At 37.5% G+C, this 21,533-nt stretch overlaps 1 protein-coding gene across 1 annotated transcript in view; it reads left to right on the top strand.

Moving 5' to 3' along the window:
- The window catches only part of LRP1B (LDL receptor related protein 1B), a 501,801-nt gene that overhangs the window by 172,912 nt on the left and 307,356 nt on the right, over positions 1-21,533 (top strand). The window contains 3 exon segments of the mRNA XM_032190067.1: positions 8,132-8,251; positions 9,685-9,813; positions 17,635-17,892. Coding sequence (XP_032045958.1) covers positions 8,132-8,251; positions 9,685-9,813; positions 17,635-17,892 — 507 coding nt within the window.

Genomic DNA, 21,533 nt, shown 5'->3' with positions numbered 1-21,533 from the left:
TGATGATCCTTATGGGTCCCTTCCAACTCGGGATATTCTATGATTCTCTCTGGGCTTAACCTTATTCACTCCAGAGACTGCTCTGCCCCAGCCACCAACTTATATTTTGTGTCTCCAAGCATTCCTTAAGTACTGAAATACAATTTACTAACAAGGCTAAGAAATCATGAGCTAATTCTGTAAATGCATTTTAGCTGACTAGGTCCAGATTACTAAACAGAGCAGCCCAGGTAGCCTGCTCTTGGATAGCCACTGGTCCTCACTGTAGTTTTTTCATTCTGATCTTTGTCACCGTGCACAAACTTTGTTAGTTGCTACTTTCACTTCTGGTTTATTAATGAATATGTTCAGAATTGTCAGGCTTCATGTAAGTATCTGTGATACCTCACTAGACACATGTAGTTTAATGATGATTCTCTGGAAGACAGTGAACCTGCTGCAGTATTTATTCAACACAGTGAAAATACCTAAAACTTTACACTAGTTTATTTATTTATTTATTTAAAAAGGTATGTATTCTTTAAAATCAGTATTCTTTAAAATCTATAGCTTGCATCCAGATTAATAGCCATATAAATGGTCTCATCCCTTTAGTCATGAAATCGCTTGCCTATTTTGAATTTTCCCAGGTGAACTTCTCCCTAGTTTATGCTTATGCTTGTGTGTGGCAGCCAAGGTATAACTAAAACAGCAAAAGGTCAAAATAATGAGCCATTTCCACTGGTGAAGCTAATATTTTACTACATGCCTACTACTGCTGATCTCATCTTTTCAAATGTTTTGTGATGCTATGGTTGAAGAGCACCACATAAAACAAATTGTTTTGAAGCTCAGCCAAATATTGTAGGTCAAGATTTAGGCAGGAAGAAGTTTCAATAGCACATCCTTGAAAAATAAATTTATCCATGAATATTGTCCCGAGATGTTGTTAGGTAATATTTTGAAGATGGATATTCTCACTTCTAAAAAGGAATATGAATTTGGAAGATTTGAGTTGCTTATTTAAGTTTTATTCTTCTTGTAACATTCCTTTTTTTTTTTTTTTCTTTCTTTCTTTTTTTTTTTTTTCTGATTTCATTAGGTTGGAAATGACAGAAAAGGAAATCTATCTTTTTTTTTAATAATATCTTGTTAATCACTTGTTACTCGGCAACTCAGCAAGACGTGCCCATTTTCATTGAACAATAATCACAGTAAGACACTTCTGGTTTTGAGCAGACAAGTTCATTAAACAAGACGTGTAATTTTCTTCTAATCATAAAATAGGCAAATGCACTTTAATGTCTATTTAAAATAATACGTTAAGTTGTTCAACAACAGTCTATGTGTCAGCATAGACTGTGATGGGGAAAATATATCCAACGGAGGGCCGAGATACATCAGGTAGAATTTATGAAGTTCTTACCAATGACAACTTACATGACAGAAGCTCCTGCCCAGCTTTTACAGGACAGTGTTGTGCTTTTAGCACTTGCTCAGGAGATGACACCCAGGAATACACAGGTGTGCCTTCAGCCCAGGGGCTATCCACACCTCACAGCACATCAGTGCATCAGTGCTCCCCCACAGGATGCACCATTCACCATGTGGTATGAAATGGAAGGCGTCCTTGTGTGGAATCAGTGCCACAGGGAGTCTGGGTTTTGTGGGCTCAGAGTCATACCTTAGAGTATGACTCTGTTGCCTGATGATTATAGCAATGGCAAAGGGTGGAAATACTGCAGTCTTTTAGTATCTTTTATCCAGTAACTATTTTATGGAAAATTCAGGAGCAGCCTGGTACCCAGCACAAAGTGCCGTTCTCAAACCAGCCTTAGGAGAAGATACCGCACTCTGGAGCTGAAGCAAGTGGAGTTATTTCTGAGCAGTCCAGGCTCAGATGTCTAAGCTCTGTGAAGGAAAATGAAGGATTTCAGTTATACCCAGGGCTTACAACTTCCTTCAGGCTGTTCAGTGTGCAAGGTTTTCAGGTTACCGTGTGGGGTGGCTGTTTCCTTGTCTGCACACTGTATAGAAAACCTTTATTGCCAACTGATCTCTGGGGATGGGAACCTGGAGGCTGGCTTGCAGACCTTACCTGTAAATGTCTCAATTTTTAAGGCTTCTAGCAATTGTTTCTAAACAGGTGGTTTATTTGGGGGATTAATAAAAAAAAAACATCATTAGTCTTGTCCCAAGCCTCCTGACCACAAGTTACAAAGCAGCAGTCAATCACCTGGCCCCCAAAATGCAGAGGCTGCAGCTTTACCTGAAACAGAGAAGAGGTGCAGGAATTTATTTATGTATTTATTTATGTATTTTGCCTAAAGGTTTTTTGTGTCCCCTCCCAGTCTTGCATGTTGTTTGGAATTTGACTCCTGCTTCAATGCTGAACTTTGGCTGGGGTCGCCCGTAGCAGGAGTACAAGGTTATGAATCTGATCTTAGATTTCCAAATCTCTTTCTCAGTGGTATATCTACCATAACAGAGTTATGGGCCGAGGAGCGTAACAAAGATCATTATACTTTTGTCATATTTTTATGGTATGATAGTCAAAGCCAATAAAATGACCAACGAATGTAAGATTAAAACAGGCTGCATTATTTCAATCTAGCAATTGAATTCTATCAATCAAACTACCCTTTTCTGTTAGAGAAGCAAACTGTAGAGCTTTATCTTGTGTAACCAAAAAAAAAAACAACAAAAACAACAAAAAACTAAAACAAACAAACAAACAAAAAAAAAAAACAACCTTGAGGTAAATTGCATTAGAGAGTCTAATACATAAAAAGAATTGTACTTCAAAAAAATAGAAAATGAACTAGAAAAGAAAAATAAGGTTTACAGCATATGCGTGATAAGGACAGTCTAGACATCAGTGTATGAATATTGAATCATAAAAGCTGAGTGAATAACACAATGATAAGATCAAGTATATTCATGAAACACAAAGCTGCCAAAAAGAATCCGAATATTTAAGAGAAACAAGAACGCGTGTGGAGTACAATTAGAAGACTAATTCAGTAACAAGTTCCCATAAGTTTTCCTTTGGGTATGTTTCAGAGACAAGGAAAAAAAAGAATTAATCTTAGTTCCATAATGAAAAATGATATTTTAGCATAAGATGGTGTGTTGCTTGAGGAATACAGTAGCAGAAAGAACCTCCTGGGTCATGAATGCAGTGTCTGGTATTTCGGGGGCCTTTCCATATGCTGTTTTTCATGAATTTATCATGATCCATGTTGAAAATATTTATTTTCTGTCCCTGCTGCTTCCAGTCAAAGAGCAGTTCCAGAACCTGATTACGGTGATAGTTGAGAACCTCTCCTTTTCAGCCCAAATGTATTAATGAACAATTTATACCCATTTGTACTTCCACCAGTAACCCTTTTGCTTAAATAGTCTCTCTTTCCCCACTGTTGAGCCTCTGATATATTCATGACTGCCTGTGGTTTTCCTCTCCCAACACTAACCAACACAGAAACCTGCAGTCTGCCCTCGAGTCACAGCTCCACTGCCAGTCCCTGAAGCCTTTTTCTGAGCCTGCTCAAGTCTGGGTTTATCCTCCAGGTACCCATTGGGTGGGCACAGCCTCCAGCAGCTGCATTCAGCAAGAAAAGGACTTGCTGGTGTCCTGGCCCTTGGTATCATGGCTTTCTCTGTGGGAAGGACACATCCTGATGCTTCCAGAGCTGCATTTGCTTTTTCCCCAGGCAGCATGGTGCTGGTAGTTCACAGCCATCCCCTGATGAACTATTTGACAAGAATCCCTCGTTTCAAATTATTAAGTCCCAAACTGAGTGCAGAATCTCTGCTATTATTCCCTAAGCAAATTATCTTGATCTCAGAACCACAAACTTCAGGCAATTGCTTTTACTTAATCTGGCTGTGTATCACTGGTGCTTATCAGCATTGTGTGATCAGCTAATTTTAACGTAGGGTGCTACGATGTTGTCTGTACTCTAGCATCATTACAAAAAGAGCTGTACAGGATTTGTATATTACGCATGCACTAATGAAATGTAACTGGGAACCCACTGCAGCCAAAAGGTCTTATTATCATCAAAATGGCTCAAAAAATTATGGCATCTAAATACATGTTAATGTGAATCTAGTCTTCTTTCATCCTCTCAGGAAAGGGAAGTCTCACTGAGGCATCTTCTTAAATCCATTCTAGTCTTCGACAATCCTTCATAGGCAAAAAATACACAGAATTAAGAAAGTGCAAGCTGAAAACAGTCAAAACATATAAGTTTAACAACCACGTGTGAACCTGGTGTGTACCCTGTGTCAGTTGAGGAGGAACTGATAAAAAGGTTAGTCAGATCAATTGGTTAATTCTTTCATTAAAAAGCTATGCAAGAGAGGATAGTTCCTTATATCATTCCTTTTGGATGAACTATGATAAGCAGTGTATTTCCTTGAACACGGAAGGGATAAATGAAGGCAGGATTTTATTACTATCAAATCCTGTGGGAGCAGTATGTCCAAAAAACTTACAGCTCCTCTGGGTCTTTGTCAGAGGTATATCATGTCAGGGGAGAGGCTATCAGCAGTGTCTTGGCCTGATGGACTGCTCTCCTTTGGGTCTGGTACCTGGGAGTCAGAGGAATAAGAAAGTCAGCACAAGATTGACATGGGGGTATTTGAGAAAGCAGGGGAGCTTTTGTGGTAGAGCTGGAGCTCTGCTTTAGAGAGCTTCTTCCATGGAACTTAGGGAAGAAAAAAATGCTGCCCTGAATGTATCTGGGGGCAGAAAGAAAACACTGGACAAAAGGACCTAAAGCAGCGCAGGATGAATTGGCATTACGACCCAGGCCTGGGGAAAACAGAGCACCCTAAAGGCACTCACATGCTTCTGCTACCCTGCATCTCTGCAAATCTCACAGCTTGCTCTGCCACTCCTGGTCTTGAGTTGTGGGTCTCCTTGTGAGCTTTGAAGCTTAATTCTGCTGCTTTCCCTCAGTTTAGCTTCTTCCTTTAAATCTTGCAGCAGAAATAGTGTGCTTTGACAAATACAGGTTTCCATAGCTGTGTTAAAAATGCAAAGCTTCGTAATGGTCGTTCTTTACTGCCTGCGTACTTTGTAAACCAATTCACGTTCAGAAAAGGAGACCAGAGTGGGAACAGAATTTTACTTAATCCTAAAGCAAGGTAGGAAGGACAAGAAATGAGGATCCCTGTTCTTTAGTTCTTTAAATTTCCTATCTGGAACATTAGAAATATTGATGTTCACTGCTTTATGATTTTTCTTTGCCTCCTCACCTCTTCCCAAGCAGTCTGCTACAAATCTAACCAAACTATAAATGTACACACTGTCTTCCATGGCATGTCCTTCAATACTTCAAACATTTCCAGGGGCAAGCTAACTCCATTTTCTCCCCAAAGGTTTTCAGGATCAGTTACTTAAAGTGAAGAAAACAAAAGAGCCAGTAAAATAGAAAATAGATTTATTTACCCTCAATGTTGTTGTTGTATTTTGTGTTTTTCCGCTCATGAATTCCCCTGGCAGGTTTCGCAGATCAGCAGTAGAGCAAAAATGTTTGGGGGCACAGAGGTGTCTGTCAGACAGGCAGCAAGGAAGCTCTGCACTCGAGCAGTGCGTGGAGGCCACTTGCTGCTGTAATAATCTGACTGATAATTTAGTGGAGGGAAATGGTTTTAAGTTTTTAAGTCAGAAACATATGGCAGTCGACATCGCGTCTTAAATGGATTTGTAGGAAAGTCTGGTGTGCTTGAAGGACTCCCAGTGGCCTCGCTGGGAAACTGGTGAAAGAAGTTTTAGTGTAAAACCTGGGAAAATAATAGGTTGCTTCTTGTCAGAGCTGGTTAAAATGCAAGAAGACATTTTGGTTTTCTCCCTGTTCCAGTTTTAACTTTCTCAGACTGTTATCGACAGGGGACCAGGAAATGTGTCTTTTGAGAAAACTCATTTGAAAAATAATCTCTTACTTGATCAGCGGATCAACTTGATCAGACAGCATTTGTACCCAAGTGAGCGTAAGGAGTTGTGCAAGAGGAGGCAGTTTTAGCAGAACACCTTCTCGGAGAAGCCCTTTCTAAAAACACAGCAGATGGGATGAGGACACCAGCAAAGTTGTGATAGACAGTGTGAAAAATAGAACTGTGTGCAAAGAATGAGGGATGAGATGTGCAACAAGAAATATTTTTGGCAGAAATGGGCTATGTGCAGTACTTCAGTTATACTTACTGTAAAGAAAATGCAACTGCTTTGTTGGTAAAATCCATCCCCATGATACTGCAATAATTTAGAATCAATGAAATGCAACAGTTTTTGTAAAAATAAGGAGCAGGTAGGCTGCTTTTATTCACTTTCCTCTAATGGATCTCACTTTCCAATTTACTGTTGCCATTCTCTAGCAGCCTTTTCTGGCTGTGTGCAGGTCCCGCTATTCCAGTTGAAGCTGCTGGCTATCTGTATCCATTATGGAAAGAGTGCAAACAAGCCAAGTCCCATTTGTGAGTCAAATAGTTATCATCCGGTAAAAGCTACCGGCTGTACAGCATGAGACAAATATTTGAGGAAGAAAATTATAGGTTGTAAAGGATGGTCGATCCGTGTTTGCTTAGAAAATGAAATGTATATGTCGATTTTGTGCAGATAGAAATATTAAATAAACAGATAGCATATAATCAGCCTCGGCTCCAGCTCCACACCTCGGCATGCAGTCCCATTTCAGGTTACCTCTGGGGAAATTTCCTTGTTTGCATTCTGAATGGGACTTGTTCTTGGAAGGATGTAATAGATTTAAGGACTGGACTAGGGACAAGAAGCCAACAAAGCAAGCTGCGGCCAAAATGTGTTACCTTCCTATTCACAAGGGCACACGAGGCAGAGAAATAACCCACAAACCACTTAGCAAATGGGCAGATTTGGACAATAGATGATTTACCAGCCTCTTAGTCATTCTGCGGATTGTGTGGCCTATAGAATTCTAGGGAGTATCCTCTGATAATTGTGACACCTCTTTCCTTTTTTTTTTCTTTTTTTTTTTTTTTCTTTCAATACAGTAAGCAGTAACTTTGGGTTGCACATCCACTTTTCTTCCAAAGTTTCCTCTTTATTTTGACACCAGCAGCCCCAGGTTTCAGATGCTGATGCTGATTTTTCTTCATATTAATTTTCACTCTAGCCCCCAGTAGAGCTTGATGAATAATGACCACACAGATTAAAACTGCCCACATATTAAACTACAGAACTCTTTTTCCTTAGGACATTCCCAGTCACTTGAAGCCAGCCCTATAACAGAACCTTTCTCTGTCCATTTTCGGGTTACTTTCTGATCCATCTGCATGTAGTTTCGAAAAATATCTTCAGATAAGCTTTTACAGCTGTTTTCCACAATCCTTTTCGTATTTTCCTGTAGGGAAAAATATTTATTAAAATACTCTTTTTTTTTTGATTAGCAGAATAATTGATACACTTCATCCAGCTTGGGGCTGAGAAATGTCTCTCTATTTGTATATTTCTTCTAGCTGTTAGCATCATTGCTTGTACTGATGGTATGTGTTTAAGCAATAGATGCTGTGAAGGACTTCAGTAGTAATGACATATATTATGTCCAGTGTTTATCCAACAGTACGTGTCCAACATTAAATTATTGAGCCAGAATACATGCCCATTGATTACTGTAAAGGTTATATGCGTACCAGTAAATCAAGACAAGCTTTCAAAAGATCAATTGATATGACAAGTAGGGAAGACAAAGATGTTGAGATCTTTTTCATAATCTTTGCTGGTTTTTATGACTATAATCTTATTTTTTTAGGTTTGGTGCTTTATTTATTTATTTTTTTTTTTTTTCCAAATCATTGCTTAAAATATGACTGATATGTGAAAAAGAGACATCTAAGCAGAACAACAGTGCACCTTGATAATATATTTGTGAGCACCTTTTGGTAGAAATGGAATGCTGATTTATTATCTTGCCAAAATACAGTTTTCAAAGCAAGCATTTTCCAATGTATTTGTCCTATTTCAAACAATAGCTGGTTGTGGTGTTTCCTTCCTGAGAGGTGCATTTGCACACACACACACACACATATATATATATATGTTGTTGAGGTTTATGATATAGGAATAATAAATTAGCATTTATTAACATTTTGCTCTAAATAATACTATTTACAGAATTGCTACCCAAGTGCCAACAGATGAATTGCCAATACAAATGCGCCATTACCAGGAATGGTACCAGGTGCTACTGTGGAGATGGATATGAAACGAGCAGTGATGAAAGAAGCTGCACAGGTAAACAAGAAAGATGCTGTAGGATTGACACACAGGTTTCTTAATGGCTCCTTGATGGCTATCAGGTGCAGAGAACTGGTGGGCTGTCAGGTGGGCTGCCAGCTTAGGTCTGGGAGCCATGCAGGCAGGCTAACAGTGCTGGTGAGCATGGATGAGCTGTTGTGCTCATAAGCTTCCTTCCCAGCTTCAGTGGTGTTCATCAAGGAATGAGCATGAACCTGTGGGATCAGACAGAGGGAAAAAGCCCCACTCCATAATGAGGGTCTGGACTTCCCTGCTGACTCCTTGGTGTTCTTGTGCCCGTGCCCCAGCAGCAGCTGTTCCTAACTTACTGGGATGAAAGCATCCTTTGCCAGACCAGAGGATGTGAGTCTTTCCCTTTTCTTTCCCTTTGCTCAAGTGAGCCTGCAGCTCGTTTGTGCAAGCTGCTCTCCAGACCTTACTGCCAGGAGAATTGCAGAGAGTTGCAGTGTTTCGCCTCATGCCCATAAAGTCACATCTAGATTAGAATTTGATAAATGAACCCTCCCAGATCGTACAACTTATCAAGGAATGTTATTTTGGCATAATTAAATGTGGGCTGAAATTGGTGTTCTTTTCCATTTTTAAAATATATGACTTTTTAATTCTCTATCCAGGTATTTGTTTTTTGTTTTATTTTTTTTTCTCTTTTTATAAGCAGATTGGAGTTCTGTTGCCTTATGTATGTGCTCACTACCAATCACTCCTCTACACGTAATAGTGCTAAGCCAGATTCTTCATAAATGTAATTTATTCTAAGTTCTTTTGCTCTATGGTTGTCATGTTTTGTGATTGAAAATATATCTGAGGAAATAATTTCAACAGCAGGTTTTTTTAAATGTCAGTTTATTACTTAAACCCTCAACCACTGTTAAATAGCATGTCTTGAGTTTATGGTATTATGCCTATATACCCTACTTGAGAAAACTGTTCTTTAGATTAGAGAAATATATAGTTTTTGATGTAGTGGATGATGGTTTAATGTAGAAGTTGTGACAGTTCATTTAAGGAACTGTAAGACATTTCCAGCACAAATAGGTTGAGAAGGATAATCAATTTTCTCCCCTGAAATGTTGTCTCAGCCACAGCCCTTATAATTTTAAATACAAGTGTTTTCTAGTACTAACAAGAGTCCGGATGTCTCCCTAACATGATGTAGACATTGGATGCTAATTGAACAAATGAAAGTTTTAACTTTAAAAATAAACAGCAATTTAACTCAAGAACGCCTGGCCTTCTGTTTGGTTGCTGGGGTAATTTCAACAGCCAATATTGGGAATAAGGTCATAGCTTGAGAAGGCGAATACTTAAATACCATAATGATTTAATGGATCAAACTTTCCTCATTTTTTCTTTTATTATTATTATTATTTATGTTATCCTTAAACAAGATCTCATTAATGTCCCTTTAGATTTGAATGAATGTAATACATATGGAAGCTGCAGCCAGACATGTATAAATACAGAGGGATCGTACACTTGTAGCTGTGTGGAGGGCTACGTACTTCAGCCTGATAACAGATCTTGCAAGGCCAAAAATGGTAAGTTTTAACATCTTTTTACCTTAATGAAAATAATTTCTGTTTTAGTCCTGTATAAACAATATATGTGAAAATATAGATAGAAGAGCACATAGAAGATATGGACTTGAAGTCCTTCACTGTATTACAAAGAACAACACAACAACCCTAGAACAACTTTTCACATATTATGACAATACTCCAAGGGAAATCTTAGTAGTTATTATATGGTTGTTATTAATTAAATTGAAATACTCAGTTCAGCCAAGATTAGAATAGTCCCCAATTTCCCTCTTCATAAATAAATCAAAGGTTTTTCCTCACACAAACAAAATAGGCTGTTTACTCTGGGAAGACAGCGGAGGTAGTGAGGAGGCAGAGGAAATGATCACAAGGTAATTGTACCCTTAGGATGAAAAAAGACATGAGATTGCTTTGTCCTTGTAATATCCCAAGAGGTGAATTTCAAAATACAGATATTCACACTACACTTTTTTTTTTCTTTTTCCTTAGTTCATAGTTTCATTAGCAACAGTAAATTGGGTATTTGAGGAAATTAGTGAATTTTGTTTAATGAAGCAATACTGTACAAAGAATTTTCATACTCTGCATGCTGACTTAACAATGTTTTTATGTTAAAAACAAACAAACAAACAAACAAACACTTTCTTGATATTTTTTTTTACATCTATGATGATTCAACAGCCCAGTATAAGGCTATGTTTGTTATATATTTTTGAGTATTTGTAGCTATTTTATCATGATAAAATGTGAAAGTCTACTGTTTTTTTGAGGCTACCTCAAGCTAAGAGCATTGCTAAGTATGTTCTGACTTGAGCACTAGTAAGTTACATGTTTTTGTACTGCTTGTATCAAGTTTTATATTGATCCACATAACATGGCTGTGTGATTTGTTTTTATTATTATTTTTTTTTAATACACAGATAAGTGTTATGAGATAAGAAAGACCATTAAAAGTAAAAATATTTTAATACTTTTCTTCCTCCACTGCATGGAAGTGAATATCACTGTTCCAGGTCAGGAAATTCTTATGGTGCCAGTGTTGGGTTTGAGATGAGCCTTTGAGTTTCCTTTCTTACATCTAGCAGAGTGTGTAACTCAGTGTTGTAATGAGGTGTCAATATCTTGTTGGTCTTGGTGATATAAATCAGATCATCTATTAACAGAGAATAACTATTCCTCTGTCTTTCTTAGTGTTTTGTCATGTTTGCTTTATGGTAGTTTTCATCTTTTCTGTTATTTTCAGCATGTGGTCACTAATCATTAACCATAGAAATCACAGCAGGATAGTGCAAATCAAGATCATGGCACTGCACAGACATGAGTGTCACTCGTTATGTTGGTTTTGTGTGTAATCATAATTTTTCTTTGAAGTAAGGCTGGATTCAATTATCAATATGTTGAACAGTGGAGCTAAACTCTTCCTAGAGCACAGAGGTCAAAGAACTTTCTGGCATAGTGATGATGGTGCTTTTAGCAGAGAATGCTGCAAGAGCTACAGCGACCTGTAACAGTTTATGTTGTTTTACAGGGCACAGTTTACAGTGTGGAAAATAGTGACGTTTCCATGTACCAGGATGTAGCTTTCCTTAAGCATTCATGTTCATAGCTTCACTGGTGATACAAACTGCTTTCACAGGTTGCTGCCTTGTAGGGTCAAAAGCAAGGTGCTTTTTTCAAGCAGGGTCAAAAGCAAGGTGTTGCCCTGTTCAAAAAAAAAAAAAAAAAAAAAAAAAAAAAAACAGATTGGGGAGCAAGCAATGAGGAATCAGTCCTGCCAAAAAGTGTCTAAAATTGTGTAATGGAACACAGGTTAGGCAATGCCATTCTGTGAGCAAAGGGAGAGGTACAATCCTGGTATATATAAGCAGTATTATGACTTCAAAGTAATCCTAATGCTTACTCAACACTGGGAAGTCGTCAGCTGGAATGTGACATCCAGAGAGGGACATCATGCAAAGCCGATGTGGACCAGTAGAAGAGAATCCAGGGAAAAGGTTGTATCTAAGGGCGAAAAAAAAAAAAAAAATAAAAAAAAAAAAAGGAAAAAGCTCTTAGAAAAAATAATCAACTTTTTAATTTCCTTAAAAAGCCTAAGGAGAATAAGGATGGAAAGAGCGAGCTACCCATTTAGTCTGCATTTGACAAAAGCAGTTGTCAAATTCATAAAGAAAATGAACTAAAGAATATTCTGTGTGCAAAAGGTATGAAAGATAAGAAGCAATAAAGGTTTAAGTTAGCTTAGGCATTATGTTGAGCTTTCTGATGTTAATAACAGCAGTTCTGCTGCGAATATAAATTGCCATCCATGGTCCTAGATACAGCACAAGAAGTAACTACGGAGCCCTGTGCCATGATTTTGTTGCCTCTGTAACCTGAGTGAGAGGTTTCTGAATCCTTACAAGAAGAGACATGGGGGAACTTGTGGAAGCCCAGTTCCCAAGGTGCTGAGCAGGGGAGATGTGTTTGTGAGCTGTGGCCTGCAGGAGCCCTGCCCCGGTACAGGCGGCCACTGGAGGCCTCCTCAGCCTCTTCCACAAGCCCCAAACCCATCCACTCACAGCGGCCTGGCCGCATGTGGTCCACCAGGTACAATTTGCAGAGCACCTCACACAAGTTTTTCTACCCTTCAGGCAGCCAAATGCTTGGCTGTGAAGGTGGGGAGGTTCGTCTCTCATTAGAGCCTGCATTTTTCTTCCTCAGCTCATTTACATAACTTTGGAGCCTGAAACTTTTAGCTGCACAGCACCTTTGGGAAGGATGTTAAAAAAGGTATCAAAACAGCTGGGGGCACACCATTTTTTCTTTCTCCTGACTTCTTAACCACGCTTTCTTTTATGAATAAAGAAGCAGTTAATGACTTCTTTTAAGGTGAAAATGAAACAAAATGTGGCTTTGCTGAGCAAAGTTTTGGAAAAGCTTTGTTTGCCAAGTCTGTATGCCTGTACTGTAAGGCCCACATTGGATAGGAAGGATATTTAAGAAAACAAAGTGACAGATTCAGAAATCTTAAGCTGTTGAAACAAAAAATCACTTTCTTCCAAAATTCCTCATATTTTTTATACCCTCGTAGGCCATCTATAAAGAAATACCATGTGATAAGAAGCATTTGTTGTGTGGTTAAAGAGGGTGGAAGTGATAATGATTCAAGTACAAACCTGTTCCTGACATTCATCACTCTTAAATTTATGTCACAAAACAATTTGCTTGTAAAATTTCACAAGTCTAAGTTTCAAGGGTTTAGAAAGGGTTTTTAGTTTCAAGTAGCCCATTGTAGGACTGTTTAAGCACTGAAAATAAATTTCAGAATAAAATTTGACTGCATTTTATTCAACACTGCTAAATAATTTTTGGACAGTTATGCAATGCGTGCATTACTAAGAGCAAAGGACTTAAAATCTACAGTGCAGACCTGAGGAGAAGTTTTTTTAGTTGCTTGTAAACACCGAATTATGATTTTTGTCCTTTTTGGATCATAATAATGAAAAAAAAAAAAAAAAAAGCACAACACAAATGCTGGCATTTCTGAAGATTTTCTTTCAGAGAAGTAGGACTGTTGGTGGCAGAGCAAAACGCCCTTGTTTCTGATTTGTTGTGGCATCACTATTGATCTGTATTTTAGACAAGATCAGGGAGGGGGAAAAACGCAAGACTTTCATCTTTTCTACCACTCTATCTTAAACATAATTCAAAGGAAGATGCTTTCATTTTAGTCAAGAGGGATGCAACATAAAACTTCCCTGGATTAGAGAGCTACTCACGTCTTATCTTTCCTATAAAATGGAGAAAAAAAAAAAAAAAAAAAGGAAAATACTCCAGAAAAAATAACACAAATGAAGTCCAGTTATTTGAAAAGCTGCAGTCAGCTCACTGCAACTCATCTTAGATCTGTCCACTAAACTTTTAAGCTTTGTAGATTCTGTTCTTGGGAAACAGACAAGTAGATTTTTTGTGATGGGGAAGACAAGACATTTTTTTCAGCTTCTCTTTCTTGTATTTTGTTTACATATATGATACTTTAAAATGCTTTAAAGGAACTTTTTTTTTTTTTTTTTTTTCCCTAGTGTATGGCATTATCATGAAATAATTTGACTTTTTTTTAGTAAGTAATAATAATGAATCAGTCTTTATCTGAAAAACACTAAAATAGGCAAGCTACCTACCCTACTGTGAAAAAGCAAGATTAACTGATTCAAGCCCTTCAATTATTTCATGTATGGACTGCTTGAAAAATAGAATTTCAAGCTCAGTGATCTAGTTTCTGGGTAAGTTCTGCAAGAATACAGATGTGTTTTAATGTTTACTAGTGCCTGCTAAGCAGAACCTCTTAGCAGTGCCACGTGTACTTGTGATTCCATTGTCTGGAGCCAGGTTTGATTACAGCTGTTGCTCAGGAGTGTCAATGCTAATTCTTTTTCATAATTCCTTTATTTCTTAGACATTAATACTGAAATACAAGCTTTATCTGGAGTTCAGTGAAGCATTAAATCCTTGTTGCAGTTTCCAATAGGTAGATTCAGAACACTGCAAGAAAGGATATGGTTCTCCATGACAGCCTTGGACAATTGAGCAACGAGGCTGGCTCCTTATCTGCAAACAGCTCCTGAGTATCTGCTGCGTCTTGAAGGCTTTACAGATTGCAGGCAGTGGTAATATCTTCCTTAATATAAAGTATAGGAGCAAAAATGTTAATAAGGAATTTTTCACACTGCTGCTGGTTGGGAAAGGAGTGGTGTTATTTCATTTGAAGGGAGCAGCTGGTTAACTGTTAGGTGTTAAATACTTGGCAGGAGGCAGACACAAACACCTTTTGTACCAGTCTGGAAAATCTCCACTTGGGTCAGTGGGTGGTGGAAACAGAAACTGTTAAGTTCTCTTAAGAGTTCTCTTAAGTTCTCTTCTTCTGATGGGTAGCGTAAGTTTATAAGAAAGGGAGGGACAGAGATTTCCATACACAGGACACCTTTCAAATAAAATTGCTTATTAAAAACTTCATTGCCTTCATTTTCTGGGGAAAAAGCATGGCTAGGGAGCTTCACTTGTGGCTTCTCTTGTACCTCACCACTTTATAAGAGGTTGTTTCACAATCAAGTTTATTCAGTCTTTAAAAATCTGAAAATTTTCAGAAAAATTGCATGGATTTAAATGGGGGTAGCAAAGGTAAGATGAGGACAGTCGGTAAGTTAGGAAAGTAGTAAATTACCAAAGTGTGGTTTTGGAGTATGATTTGCTGGAGAGAGAAGTATGCTTCAAGGTACTGAAAAACTATAGGAAAGAATGAAATCCACTTTAGAAAGAATGCATGCTGATCCATTATAGATTTTTTTTTTTTTTTTGGCAACAAAGTAAACAAAATATCAGCAAAATAGATGTTTAAATGAAAGCACATGGTACCAAAGAACAGAACATAAAGCCTACTTCAGTGGATTTCATTAAGACCACTGAGCAGTGTATTTAATAAAGCATCTTTTCTCTTTAATCATACTTGCTGATGGAATGATTTGTAAATCCTTTTATTTATGCATTTTTTCTCCATTTCCTCACCTGATATTACTTAGCAAAATTTTGAAAACTGTATGAAATAGAATGTTGATTGAAAATCTTGCATTTTAATACAGTGTTTAAACATTGTTTTATTCTTCTGAATGTAAGCAGATTGCTTTAGGCTGAGAGCTCTTGGGGTGAGACTTGGCAATGCATATTTTTTCCACAGGCTTGGCAACTGCAGTGTTAGTTTCTGTTTTAGGGTAAATTTATTTATTTTCTTAAGTACAACTTCAGAGGTGCGTCCACTCGGCGTTATTGTTCACATGAACATACCTCATTGCAAAATTAGGCATCCTTGTTACTCCAATTAAACATGAAACAAGCTTAAACCATAAAATTTGCATGACAGTTCAATATCATCTTTCTTAAAGATGTAAAGAAGTTCCCTGAACTCTTTTTGGGGACCTTGTGAGTCATTATTTCTGTTAAAAAATCATCAATAACAGCTTTAGATGTTCAATGGGACTTAGTCAATTTGGGTTCCATATAAGCATTTATTCTTTTTATTTGAAAATTTTACTTTTCGTCTGGAAATATTGACAGTGCTGACTTGTTCAATATTTTTTCCGCATAGTCCATCTGTTGTCACCTTTGGTGTATAAATAGGTGTGAGTAGTTCTTGAACAACCTTCCTTAGATTCTCTGCAGAAAATCTATATCTGCAGAATATTATAATATGTATTTAGAAAATCTAAATTGCAGAAAATTTATATCTTGATTTGTGTAGCTCTTGCTTACTCCTTACCTTAAATTCTGCTTCTTGTGGTGGCAACTGTCAGGAACAATTGTTTCTACTGAAATTAATCAGTAGTTTGTTGTAAGAAGTGTGTATAGTTGGTCTAGTGCAACAACAGCTGTATGGGGAAGTCACCAGCTCAGAACCTGAGTCTCTTTGGAAAGTTCAGTCAAAGCAGAGATCCCTTCTTTGCAGAGGATAAACATCTGCTTATATAAATGAGTTGTCTTCCTCTGTTAAAATAAATAAATAAATAAATGGAAGGAAAAGCTACACAGAGGTGTCAGTTATATACTAATCCTACCCTAGAAGTAAAGAAATAGTAAACAAACAAATAAAAGATGTAGAAACCTGGCATTGTGTGCTTGCAGCCCAGAAAGCCAACTGTGTCCTGGGCTGCACCAAAAGCAGCATGGCCGGCAGGGCGAGGGAGGGGATTCTCCCCCTGTCAAACTCCTAACATACTGAGATTAATATTAATTAATACTTGACTAAGTCAGATGCATAATTTCAAGTCAGATTTTCTAGGCAATAATGCAATTAAAATACACCAAAAGCAAGACCAGCTGCTTTTGTGCCCAATAGCACTCATCATATGCAAAACATATTTTAGCTCGATGAGTATTGTTTGTTCCTCTGAGTGTACAACATACCTTACTTTAATTGTAACTTGAACTTGACCTGGGTGCTAAATCATTATTCTGTAGCATCACTTCAACTGAATACTTCGTCCTTTAAACTATATATTCTTCACTGTTTGGGTATTATTGTTCCCTTCATTGTTCACACATTGTTCAAGTGTTTTTATAAATTACTAGCAGGATTTCCAGTCAAAGTAATTCAGGTGAATGTGAATTGCTTCTTCATATTTTGTTTGTTTGTTGTGACCTGTATGTTAACCCAATGGAAACTATGCAATCTCTGTTCCCTTTCGCTGTTAGGATTCTCCACTGCATAAAGCTTTTTCCCTTGCATTGCACAGTATTAGACCCAACATCTGCAGGTAGTCAGGTTCCATTGCATTGGGTTTGTTTGCTTTGGTGCTTTTTAAATTTTATTTATTTATTTATTTTAATATGTTGTTTTGCCTTGTAGAAGCATTCACTCAGTTTTTGTCTTATTTTATAGACTCTGATATGAAAAGTACCTTACCATTTCATGCCTACTCATAAATTCTTCAGGTTTTCCTGCCCTCCATTTTTTTAGAAATGTCAGTAATCTGGATAGAAATAATTCGCATAAATGTATTTCTTTTTATGACTTGGGCATGAAAAATGTTGCAATAATGATACTTGGAATTAAACAGAAGCTGTGGGGCTAGGGTAATTAATTTTCTTTAATGATGTGAACTATTAGAACAGCAGGATAAAATAGAGAAGTAATTTGGAATATATGATAGTTATGAAAATAAAAACAAAACCTATTTATTATATCTCTTAAAACATGCAGGTAAGAACATTTAAAAAATATGTTAAAACTGATACGATAAATATGCTATACACAATCTGTTAACACTTTGAATTCTGATTTGTTTTCAGAGCCTGCTGATAGACCTCCTCTTCTTCTGGTTGCAAACTCTGAAACAATTGAGGTATTGTATCTTAATGGAAGCAAAGTGGCTGCCCGAACCCCTGTAAAAGGATCTGCAATTTTGACACTAGATTATAGCTACAAAGAGGACACAATTTGTTGGATTGAATCGAGAGATCTTTCAAGTCAGCTGAAATGCACCAGGATAACAAAAGCTGGGAAGTTAACAGATGAGTGGATAATAAACATTGCTCAGTATCTTCACAGTAAGTATCTGACAGTCATTTAGCAAAACTGTAGTGTTTGTTGTGACCTGGTGCAGGAGATGTCAGTAATGTTTGGGGGCTTGCTGTTGAAGATAGTCTTAAGGCATGAAATATTGAAACTCATACTGAAGCACTTTTATGCTTCTCATTCCAATAAAAAATATATGTATGCGATGTTTTTTAAAATGTGCATTTTTATAGTCTAAATATAATGTGTAGAACTTACAAAACCAGGGCAGTACAACAGAAGAACAAATGTAAAATGCATCCTCTTCTCTGGCAAAGTAGTGCTACATAAAGCTTGAAAATGTTTTTTACTACTGGGATAATATTGACAGTGAATGAAGAAGAGACACATGATTATCACATTTGCTGTCATCTATCGTAGGTATGTCAGTTCTTGAAAATAACAAAATATTTCTTGACACTGGAAACAAATTGCTGCCTTTTTTGCAATTAAGGAAAAAAAAAAAGACTCATAATACAGAATTAGTCTTTTGCATTACAGCGTTACTTCTCAATCATCTTTTCAATTTGTGGACTGCTGTTATCTTCTGAAGGAGGTGTTCATCCACTTACATATTTTCATGTGAACAGAATGCAAAATTGCATACAGTCCAAAAAATGCAATTTTCTTTCACAGCAGAATTGTCCATAGATCAGTTTATAAAACACAGCACCAAGGAGTGCCATGGTGGTATTAACCTGGCTTTTGAAAACTCAGGGCTAGAACCTCCACTGTTTTGCTTTGGACCTAAGATTTAGAAATATACTTTAAAGTAGAGATGGACAGGAAAGATGAACTCTGAACTGATCTCAAACTCTGTGACCATCAGGTTCGGAAATATTCAAATCACAAATTTGATGGTGATATAATATTGTGCATATCAAAGTAATCAATTTGTTGTAGAAATTGTATTTTAGGCTATCAAGATAGCTTCTGTAAAACGTGGTCATTTCTGCAGAGTAAAGGGTTTTTGTTTATTTGCGTTTTCAACCTATTTCCTAATTATATATTTACTCTATAGGACATAAAATGGAAAAAAAAAAAATAGAAAAAAAAATAGAAAGGGGTTCATTTTGTTTTGGTTTGCTTTGCTTTGCCACTCATTGTGACAATATTACTTCTAGAGGACTCTCTTATCCTAGATGTATAGTTGTACTTCATTTTGCCTTCTTCCTATTTTATTTTTTCATACTCTAGATATCTAAGACCCCTAAGAATCTCGTTGGTAATATTTGATTGTGCCTTTTTAATTCACTCTATTATTGATATTTTCTTTTCTTTTCCTGTTAGTAAGAGCAATCAGATTAACTGCAGTCCTTAGCAAAATCTGTTTTGTATTGAACTGTATGTGTGTCTGTTCTGTCACTTATCTTCATCCTCAAAGTGGTTCCTAGCACTGCGGTTTGTGGTTCTTTCACCAGTTCTCTCCTACGTTCCTCTCCCTCTCTTCTCTGCATGTGAAGAGAATTGCTAATCTCTGTGGTGTTCGGATCTGCATTAGCACATCTGTTTGCAAAATTAAGGCTGTATTATGTGTTTGAAATGAATACAGTGCCTGGAATTAATGAGCTAATCATTTTTCATAGTGTTCGTACACATCAGCCTGTGGACTCTAATATTTCCCTGAAACTCCAGTGTAATTGTTCAGTCTTGTTTAAATGAAGAATTGTAATTCCCACAGACATGCACCGGCTGCAGAGAATTCTTCCAACTTTTTCTTTAGTTTAGATATGGAAACGGTGCTTGGAGGCTTAGAGAAACATTGCTTGGAGCAATGACTGACAAAATCCAGCAGATTTAGCTGTGGTGGTGTTTCTCCCAGACACACATATTGACAGACGCTCTTCTTGGCAGTGGAGCCACAGTAGTCTGAACATATCAGCAGTCTGAACATATCAGCTCCAAGGTGCTCAGTGCTCTTCACAGGGCAACAAGTAGTGTGAGAGCTGCTTTTGTCCTGCTCCTAGCTCTGCAGTGTGCAGTCTGAGTGGGCTGGTTCGCTCAGGCACCTGAGGCACCATGGACAACATGCTGCTCCTCATGGGCACAGTAACATCTAAAAGGTTCAGTCAGAGCTCATCTCTTGATGATTTGGTGTTGTGGTGTTATTTTTTTTTTCTTTTCCAGTATTCAGTGCAGAAATTGTCCACCTGATTAATATCCTCCCTTCTAGACATACACCTGGAGTTATTTCTGCAAGGAGTCTGGTGTTACTATATCGTTATATATATCTGCACACGTGGATAGGTCATTTTGTGGCTACTGCAAAACTGAGTTTTAATCTTAAATTCTTTTTTTATTTATTTCCTCCATCTTCTACCCATCATGCACCTTCTGCTATTCCTCTTCAGTGTATAGCACCTGCATCGGGTGAGGCAAACAAATTCATTCTGCCTCCTGGTGAAGGATTTCAACCTGCGCATTTTCAAGCGCAAGTACATCCTCTGGCAGCTCAAGCCAAATAAATGGTTGTGCCCATGAAGTTAGTCACAGGAAAACGGAAGGTCTGTTCTTCCAAGAAAATAATTTCTTCTTTATTGTCTTGCCACAAAGAGGACATTCCGAAAGGAGAGGAGAGAGGTCTGAGTAGTATTTGTGGAATTTTGAATTTATTTATCCCAGTCTTCTAATCTGTTTTCTTTAGCTATCTGGAAGAAAATGTGTCGTCTGCATATGACACAAAAAGTTATACAAAGTGATTGGGACTGCTTGAAGTGGCCTTATTCGAAGTGCTATTTTAGTGCAGGCAAGTAAGTCTTGTAGCTGGGAACAAGAATGTAGGTCCTGTTTTAAGATGAGAAACTACCTCTAGGAAAGCAGACTATGAAAATTAGTTAGTTTTCATGGTAGAGCATATAGTGTAAGCTCTAGTCAGCAGAAGCTTTAAATTCACACAATAAAAAATAAATAAAATTACAATGCTTTAGTATCCAGCATTTTCCCTTAAAAGACAGTCCAACATGACTTCATTTTGGCATATGTGTCCTAGGTGGATACAATCAGATTCCTTTGAAAAGAGCAGTGCTAACTTGGTCTGCAAATCAGGTGTCACTGGCTGAAGCACAGCAGTGTTGGCATTCCTTGTGCTTTCTTATTAAGCTAGTTTCAGTCTTGTGAGAATTATTATATCATCAACAAGGTTTTTGTTTGCTTGCTTGGTAGGTTTATTCTTTTAAATAAGTAGGTTTCTTGCATTGTAATGTTAACACAGGCAATCATGTGTTAGCCAAGGCCAGGCATTGGCAAGTTATTTCACCTTTGTCTTTTCTAGACATAGAAGTTGTTGGAAGTTAGACTGAAATTTTTCCCTTTTGGAAAATGTATGCAGACAGTGTTGGAGCTGAACAGGCTTTCAGGAAAGTCTCAGATAAGGCAGCTTGTGCAACCACCGCCTATAATAACGGGTGTGCTCCTTGACACTTCACACTATCTCACAGTCCACTTCCAGTTAGTACAGCAAGACTTCCAGGAACAATCATTTATGTGAAGTGCTACCGTGAGGACCAAACTAGCAGAATTTCTTTTTAATGGAATGTAAGTGGAAAGTCTCTCACAATTTTCTGTCCTTCCACACCTGTGATGTGCAATCCCATGCTCATGCTTTTTTTTGGTGTTGGGACAGGAGGCAGCAGGA

Source organism: Aythya fuligula, chromosome 6 (genome assembly GCF_009819795.1).
Source record: "Aythya fuligula isolate bAytFul2 chromosome 6, bAytFul2.pri, whole genome shotgun sequence".
NCBI lineage: Eukaryota > Metazoa > Chordata > Aves > Anseriformes > Anatidae > Aythya > Aythya fuligula.
The sequence above is the reverse complement of the archived record's forward strand: the minus strand, read 5'-3'. Positions and strand labels throughout refer to the sequence as shown.